The sequence below is a fragment of the Emiliania huxleyi genome, assembly GCF_000372725.1.
Source record: "Emiliania huxleyi CCMP1516 unplaced genomic scaffold EMIHUscaffold_75, whole genome shotgun sequence".
In the NCBI taxonomy this organism is placed as follows: domain Eukaryota; phylum Haptophyta; order Isochrysidales; family Noelaerhabdaceae; genus Emiliania; species Emiliania huxleyi.
This window is the reverse complement of record NW_005196379.1, coordinates 194,157-202,063: the sequence shown is the minus strand read 5'-3', so window position 1 is coordinate 202,063 and position 7,907 is coordinate 194,157. Positions and strand designations below refer to the sequence as shown.

General features: G+C 66.5%; 3 protein-coding genes across 3 annotated transcripts in view; all 3 read left to right on the top strand.

Annotated features, from left to right (window-relative positions):
• EMIHUDRAFT_453175 (hypothetical protein) overlaps window positions 1-1,419 on the top strand; it is a gene marked incomplete at its 5' end in the record, with an annotated part of 5,166 nt that extends 3,747 nt beyond the window's left edge. The window contains 4 exons of the mRNA XM_005760524.1: window positions 273-410; window positions 484-567; window positions 656-799; window positions 944-1,419. Of these exons, the coding sequence (XP_005760581.1) occupies window positions 273-410; window positions 484-567; window positions 656-799; window positions 944-1,321 (744 nt within the window). The 3' untranslated portion in view covers window positions 1,322-1,419. The remainder of the gene's footprint in view (window positions 1-272; window positions 411-483; window positions 568-655; window positions 800-943) is intronic.
• Window positions 1,420-2,235: 816 nt separating this feature from the next.
• On the top strand, window positions 2,236-3,203 carry EMIHUDRAFT_438389 (DNL zinc finger protein). Its single transcript, XM_005760523.1, has one exon. It carries the CDS (start codon window positions 2,247-2,249, stop codon window positions 3,066-3,068), a length of 822 nt encoding a protein of 273 aa, XP_005760580.1. The 5' UTR covers window positions 2,236-2,246; the 3' UTR covers window positions 3,069-3,203.
• Window positions 3,204-5,251: 2,048 nt separating this feature from the next.
• On the top strand, window positions 5,252-7,907 carry EMIHUDRAFT_453173 (hypothetical protein). The gene is made up of 9 exons (XM_005760522.1): window positions 5,252-5,791; window positions 5,907-5,989; window positions 6,063-6,093; window positions 6,346-6,400; window positions 6,469-6,593; window positions 6,968-6,994; window positions 7,067-7,148; window positions 7,252-7,347; window positions 7,414-7,907. Exons 1-9 carry the CDS (start codon window positions 5,291-5,293, stop codon window positions 7,470-7,472), a joined length of 1,059 nt encoding a protein of 352 aa, XP_005760579.1. The 5' UTR covers window positions 5,252-5,290; the 3' UTR covers window positions 7,473-7,907.

Genomic DNA, 7,907 nt, shown 5'->3' with positions numbered 1-7,907 from the left:
AGGGGAAGTCCCCACCCCGCCTCTTTTTCTTTTTCCCCCTTTTTTTTTTTTTTTTTCCCTCCCTTTCCCTTTTTCCCTTTCCCTCTCCCTTTTTTTTTCCCTTTTTCCCTTTCCCTTTCCCCCCCCCCCCCCTTTCCCTCTCCCCCCCCCCCCCCTTCTCTCCCGCATCGCCTCCTCCTACTCCGCCTCTCTCTCCCCCGGCCAGCGCCTCTCTGTCGCGCAGCGCCTCTCCCCCACCCAGCGCCCCAGCCCGCGCCTCGCCTATTCCGCAGGAGGAGCACTACGGCCGGCTGCTCAAGCTGCCGCAGCTGGTGAGCACCGTGCTCGCAAACTACGTCGGCGAGGCGAGCGGCGAGCTCTCCGACAAGCAAGCCTTCCGCGAGCTGCTGCGCCTGATGGGACTCGCAGACGTGCGCCACGGCAACCGCGGTAGGGAGGCCGGCCCGCGCTCCTTCACACCGCCTCCCTTCGCGCACTCGCCAGGCGCTCGAGCCGCGGCTGATGCGCACCATCGTCGAGGCGGTCAAGCAGCACCGCCTCCGGCGCGAGGGCGGGCGGGAGCGGGGCGTGTCCAGCACACGCCCCTCGACACGCCGGAGACACGTCCCGTAGGCGCGAGTACAAGGAGGCCGCCTTCGAGGCCCCGTCTGGGCAGGAGCCGGAGCCCCTCACGCACCGGCCGGCGCTCGCGTCCGCGAGGCCGCTCTTGCCGGCGGCCGACCACCTCGTCAACGCCGGCGGGGACGGCAACAAGTTTGCGATCTTCATCGCGTGCCTGATGCAGCTGCTCGGCGCGCAGGTCCGCATCAGCGTCGGCTGCTCCGCCGGCGTGCCCCTCCCGCCGCAGCCAGCCGAAGGCGCCCGCCCGCGGTCGGCCGTCCACGCCGCCGCTAGCCTTGCCGTAGCGAGCCGCGTCCTGTCCGTAGGCCTCCCCCCGCGGGAGGTGGCGCCGTTGGAGGCGGCGCTGCTGCGCGGAGAGACCGAGGAGGTGCGGCCCGTCTGCCAGCTCCTCGCCGAGGTGCGGCTCGGCAAGCGGCCTTCGCGGCTCTCCGCGTGGGTGCGTGCGGCGTTGCCCCGCTCGCGATGGCTCGGCCGCACCTACCACTACCGCGTCGACGCCGACGGTTTCGTCTGGCTCAACCTGGACTGGCTGGACGCGCAGCAGGGCGTCCAGCGGCCGGGCGTGCCGTACAAGGCGTTCGAGCGGCAGACCGTCTACTACCCGGCCGAGGGGCGGTGGGAGGAGGAGGAGGGAGAGGCGGAGGGCCGCCCGAGGGCAAAGCACTGGAGCGTGCACTCCATCAAGATGAGCAGCTTGTGATGTGAAGGCCGGCGGCTAGGGAGTGACGGCGCTGACGGCCCTGACTCGTGAGGGCACGATCTAGATACTTTTAGAGATAGAAATAAAACCTAACCCGCTCCGTCCGTGACCGTGTGTACCGTGTCGCTCCCGCTCTCGGGGGACACTCGTGACTCGAGAGCCCCCCGCCCCGCCCCCCTCCGGCCCCCTCCGCGCGCTGCTATGGTAAGTACGGCCAATATATAAATAAATAAAACGGACCCGCCAAACGAGGGTGGGAGAAGCACAGGGATCAGGGTCCCCACCTGCACGAGTAACTACTCGTCGCCCTGAATGGTTGCCCAGGTTGTGGAGGACACGATCCCGGGACCCGGCGTGAACCACACGACTTCGACTAACTGACGGATCCGCTCCTGACAGTCGCACGCGCCGCGCTGTGGCGTGTGCGACTGTCTTTGTTTGAAGTTAAAAGTCGAATCAGAGCGGTGTCGGCGTTGTCCTCCATTTTCCTCCCCTGGGCGCCCGTCCGGGACCGCTCCGGGACGCACGCCGGCGAAGCACCATCAAGCTGCTGTACGGCCCCGGCATCGCCTCCCCTGGCTTAGCCAGAGTGAGAGATATTGTGCACACGGTCTGTCTCTTACTCATTGACACTCCACCTCCCAGAGCTCGTCCCGGTCCGCCACGGCCATCCTTGGCCTCCGGAGGGCCCCCGGCCGCGGCGTGGTGCGGCGGCGTCACAAATCCGACCACAGAGCACCGGGACGCGGTCGGGCGATCTGAGGTCCAACTAGGCGTATGCATTTCCTATCCAGGGCTATCACCTGGACCCATCAACAGGCGCCTGCGGCGCCGTGGCACGAGGTGTTGTTCACACCTGGGCAACCACACCTGACCGTCGTCGTATGACCATCCTCTACTCGAGTTGTTCACACCTGTGCAGTCCATGGCTTGGCTGATCGTGGCGATCGTCAATCTGAGCGGCTTTAGCGCCTGTCCCTCATCGCAGGCAGCGAGCCTGGCGTATCGCGGACCTGGCAAGACCGCCCGGGCCACGCAGCCTCTGGCGCAGCTGGTTCACACTCCTGGGCCGGTGGACGACGATGAGGCGCCCGATGGCCGGATCTTGCGGGTTTCGCGCGTCGCTGACGGGTCTGGTCGAGCCATCGAGGACACGGGGCGCTCGGTGGCGTCGGTGCAGTTCATGATTACGCGCGCTATGCGCGAGGAGCTGGTTGCGCTGGGCTTCAGCTCCGCTCAGGTGGACGCCATGGAGCCGTCTCGCGCTGGAGCCATCCTCGCAAAGCGCACACCGTCAAAGCAGGCGCAGCGCAAGCCAAAGCGGAAGCAGTCGCGGTTTGAGCTGCAGTTCACTTGCAACCAGTGCGGCTGCCGGAACTCGCACTCTATCTCGCACCACGCGTACACCCGCGGGACCGTGATCGTGACGTGCCCTGGCTGCCAGTCCTCGCACCTGATTGCGGACCACCTCAACTACATCGAGAACGACTTCCAAACCCTGGAGACCTACATGCAGCAGCGCGGGTCGCCAGTCACCCGCCTCGTCACCGACGGCAGGGCCGCCGCCGCCGTCACGGAGGACGCCGCCGCTGAGGTGGGCGCGAGGGATGGGGATGGGAAGGAGCAGGTGGTCGCGCCGCTTGACGGGATCTCCCCCGAGCAAGCGAGGCGCATTCGCGAGGCAGTGCGCGGCCGCAAGCGCCGGAGGCAGTGCGAGGACGGCGCGGGCGACGCAGGCGGCCGCTAGTAGCTGCGGTCGACTGCACGGAGCTCTGGTGCCTGCCTCACGTGTCTTTGGTTTGTAGGGGCGAGGGGAGAGGCTTCCGGACTCTCTTTCTGCCCCTGCCGCGAGTGTTAATTATTCAAATAAAAGTTAAAACGGACACGCCAAAACGCGAGGGGGGGTTGGGCCGCGAGAGAAGGGGACAGGGGGTCCCCACGTGCACGAGCAAGATCTAAAAGAAAGAAAGGAAACAGACAACCCAAGGGAGGGATGGGACTTGGGAGGACGGCACGCCGCCACCACGCCCAGGACTTGGGAGGACGGCACGCCGCCACCACGCCCACTGCACACAGGGATTTTAAGGAGAAGCAGAAGGAGGTGCGTGTGGTGCTAGCCGGTAGCCGTCCCGCCCACCCCTTGGGCGTCTGCCTCTTCCTATCTCTCTTCGCAGTCCCTCGCCGATTCTCGCTGCAACCTTCATGCCACCTCGCGGTCGTCCCACTCTCGTCTCGAGACTCTCGTAGTTCTCTCTCCTGTCGCTTCATCCTCTGGTACTCCCGTCACTCTCCTCTCTGCCTTCGTTCTGCGACGACGCCGCCGCCTGCCGATCCCCCTTGCTCTCGCGGCTTCTCCCGCCTCTCGGCGCGACTCCGCCCTCCTCGCGGCGAATTTATCAGCTCTCCTCGCGCAAGGACGACTCTTCTGACACACCCACTCTGATCATTTGCCGCCAAGTCTCATGTCGTTGCTCAGGTCCACTCTCCGACTCTCGTTTCGGACACTTGAGAGAGAGGGAGAGAGAGAGAGAGAGAGAGAGAGAGAGAGAGAGAGAGAGAGAGAGAGAGAGAGAGAGAGAGAGAGAGAGAGAGAGAGAGAGAGAGAGAGAGAGAGAGAGAGAGATTTAGCAATACCAAACAACTCTAACACTCACACACTTTTACCTCCACAGATGATGTTGGCGCTGGGGCCCCTTCGGTGCATCGTGACATCTGACGACGGGATTGCTAGTGGCGTGTCGTCGTGATCGATTCGTCTTCCGGACTCCTTCCGTTCGGCGTGGCCGCCCTCCATGCCGTGAACAGGCGCCCTATCCATCCTATGTTCTTCTCTCGCTCCTCTGCCCGAGTGCCCGTGCCTTGGTCGTGTCGTTGTTTCGTACCCATGTCTGGATGGCGAGCAGGCCCTGAGCACTTGGAGCACTTGGAGTGCAGTCATTAACCTCACATCCAGGGCCGGGGAGCTAAGAAGCGCACCCAGCGGGCCAGACGATCGGTATCGGGTTGCGGGCTAGAGAGCCCTAGCCCTGGGGGGTGCGCGTTCGCAGGGAAAGGGCCGTAAAGTAAACACGGGTCTCCGAGGGTTAGTCCGCGCTCCGGTTTTCCCCTACGCCCTAGCTGCGGAGCGCCCCCTCTACTCGGAGCGAATAAACACCAGACACGCACACGACGTACATCCTCACTCGACGTCACGTCCCTCAGGGCTTCTCCGTTCGACCTCCCCACCCTCGATCCGGAGGGGCTCTCCTCTCCTCCCGGTCCTCCCCCCCCGCTCGCTTTCCGCTGGTTGGGCAACGGATGCGGGGCCCGGCTTCCCCTCCTAGCCTTCTTTGGCCGCGGCCCCGTCGCCGTCTCGTCTTCTCTGCCTGATCCCGTTGACTCCGCGGCCTCCGGCGATCCCGTGCCCGACTCCCCGGGCGAGGACGGTGGCATTGGGTCGTGCCCCCTCCCCTCCCCGGGATCGATCGGGCCGGCTCTCCTTGGTCGAGGAATCGCGCCCGCACCCGCGGCCTCTCTATCGTACTCGGCTCGCCCCCCCCCCCTCCGCCGACCCCTCATCGATCTCGGGGAGGCGTGGCCTCCCTTGTCGTAGTTCACGATGAGCACTTGCAGCACTTGGAGTGCAGTCAGCAACCACACGTTCCGGAGCACTTGGAGCACTTGGAGTGCAGTCATTAGCCTCACATCCGGGGCCGGGGAGCTAAGAAGCGCACCCAGCGGGCCGGATGATTGGCATCGGGTTACGGGCTAGAGAGCCCTAGCCCTGGGGGTGCGCGTTCGCAGGGAGAGGGCCGTAAAGTAAACACGGGTCCCCGAGGGTTAGCTCTGCGCTCCGGGTTTCCCCTAGCAGCGGGACGCCCCCTCTACTCGGGGCTAGTAGACACCAGACACTGCGGGCCGAAGAATTTTTTCTGGCAAGCTGTGTGCGGACGCTGCGTTCGCGATCAGCCTCCTTCCAGGTGTGCTCTCATGACCGACACGCAGCCAGCATGCCAGGTGGCAAGCCCACGTGGGATACGCCGCTCTATGAGTAAGCCCTTCGCGCGCCGGAGAGAGACGCTTCGCGAGCGGACTTGTCCTGCCGCTGACGATGAGGAGACATCTGGCCCTTCTGGCAACCGGCGGATACGCCACACATTGTCGCGGCCGTTCTGGAACAACAAGGGCAGGAAGCAGTGCGTGAGCCGAACCGTGCCGCCGTATGAGGACTGTGCGCCGCCACCGCCACCGCTCTCTCCGTACGCGCTGCCGCTCTCTCCGCAGCGGACACTCGCCGCAGGCCCTCCACCGCCAGAGACAGTGGCGCAGACGCCGCCTCAATCCGAGCCGCCTTCGTCGCCACAGCCCGATGTGACGCAGACGCCTCAGTCCGAGCCGCCTTGCTCGCCGCCGCCCGAGGGGGCACCTACGCACAAGCGGACGCGCAGCGTCGCAAAGAGCAAGCCATTTTGGGAGATCAAGATGGACAAGGAGTGTCTCCCCTGCTCCCCTCGCCTCCCTCCCCCCCTGCTCCCCTCGCCTCCCTCCCTCCCCTCCTCCTCGCGCCTCCCAGCCTCGCGCCTCCCACCTCCCTCCCACCTCCCAGGCCGCACGTCAGTCGTCGGGCAGCCTCAGCGCCCACTCCAACCGCGGCAGCTTGGCCGGGCCGCCACTCTCTGATCTCGAGAGGCGCGCGCCGCCGCCTCACGGGAGCCTGCCGTGCGACTGCGTCAGTGCTGACATTCGGCCCGCGGCACTGTAGGCCCGTCCCGTATTCGGCCGACGGCGGAGAGGTGCACGCTCCTCCGCCCCTCCCCTCTCCGCCCCTCCCCTCTCCTCCCCTCCCCTCTCCGCCCCTCCCCTCTCCGCCCCTCCCCTCTCCTCCCCTCCCCTCTCCGCCCCTCCCCTCTCCTCTCCTCCCCTCTCCGCCCCTCCCATCTCCGCCCCTCCCCTCTCCGCCCCTCCCCTCTCCGCCCCTCCCTTCACCCCTCGCGCCCTCAACGCCCACCCGCTCTGGCACCAGCCCACCGCGCCGCCCCACGCAGGCCAGCCGCGAGGTCAGGGAGGCCGAGTCCCTCGAGCGATCTCCGCCCTGCGAGGGCGCCTCACCGCATGAGACCCGACGCCCTCCCGGCCCCTCCTCGCACACCGTCACGCCGCGCGCGCAGGTGCCCTCCCCACCACGGTGCCCTCCTTCGGCGACGCGCAGCGCCTCGTCGCGGGAAAGAGCGCCGCCGGCACGACGCCAGTCCTGGCCGCCGGCACGACGCCCGTCCTGGTCTGCGACCCGGAGGTACGCTCGGAAGAATCTCGGCCGCCTCCGTCTGTCCCCTCGCCCTCCCCGCCGCACCGCCTTCCCTCCCTTCCCCCCTCACCTTCCCCCCTCAGGAGGCGACCTCGCCGGCGCCGCTCCCTCCCGTCGAGTCCGTCGCCCCTCCCCTCGGGCCGCAGCTCTCAGGCGGGGCCCAGGCGCAGGCGCAGGCGCAGGCGCAGGCGCAGGCGCAGGCGCAGGCGCAGGCGCAGGCGCAGGCGGAGGCGCAGGCGGAGGCGCAGGCGGAGGCGGAGGCGGAGGCGGCCACCCCGCCAGCGGACGGGGTCGCGCTCTCCGACGAAAAGGCCCGTCCTCAAGCTGTGAATGAGGAGCTGTGAAAGAAGAGCTGTGAACAGGTGTCGCTGTCCGAGTGGGAGGCCCGGGTGCGCGCGTGGCGTGGGCTTTGGGCGGGGTCCGCCGCGCGAGACTGAGCGGAGATCCACGCCTCGCGTCAGGTGCTTGGCATGGTGGAGAAGGAGGCGGGCGAGCGAGGCGCGGCCCTCCAAGCAGCACTGCCCTGCATCGAGCGCCCCTCCAGTTCGCATCCCCGAATCGCATCCCCAGAGCTCGCATCCCGAGCCGGCGGCGCCTCCTCCGCACAATTCACGCATTCCTTTGCCCGCCTCTCCGCCACCCGCAGGCATCGACGTGCGGGAGCTGATCGCGAGGTTCGAGCACATCACGGCGGCGGAAGAGAGAGGGGACCGATCGGCGATGCAGCGCAGAGACGCTGCAGGTGAGGGTCAAGGAACAGGGAGGGGAGGGCGGCCGAGGGGGGCGCACCGCCCGCATTGTGCCGTAGGCGGCTGGCCGTGCTTGGACTGCTTCAAGACGGCGAATCAGAGCCCTCCGGTCCTGTGAGTGCGAGAGCTCTGCCGCAGGATTTGCTCCCCTCCTCAGCTTGGCCGTTGGCCGCACACAGTCACAGATTCCCTTTCCCTCTCTCTCTTTCTCTCTCCATCTCTCGGTCTCGCGCACACAGCTCCCAGCATAGCCAGCGGTCCCTCTCAGAAGCAGCGCACGTCCCGCTGGGTTTCCGCTGTCGAGGCGCGGACAGCTATACTCATTCCGAAAGCATTCCGCCCCATGTAAAGCCGTAGCCCCCATTGCAACCTCCCCCCAAAATCGATAGAGATTTTGATAGAATCACACCGATAGAAATAGATCTTATCGATCCTCTCCAGCTCCACACAGCACACTCCCGCCGGGCGGCGGGCGCGTGGGGGCGAAGGCCGAAGTCAGAGATAATTCTTTCGATTCCTCTCTGTTGGACCGTATAAAACGTCGCGTTGCAAT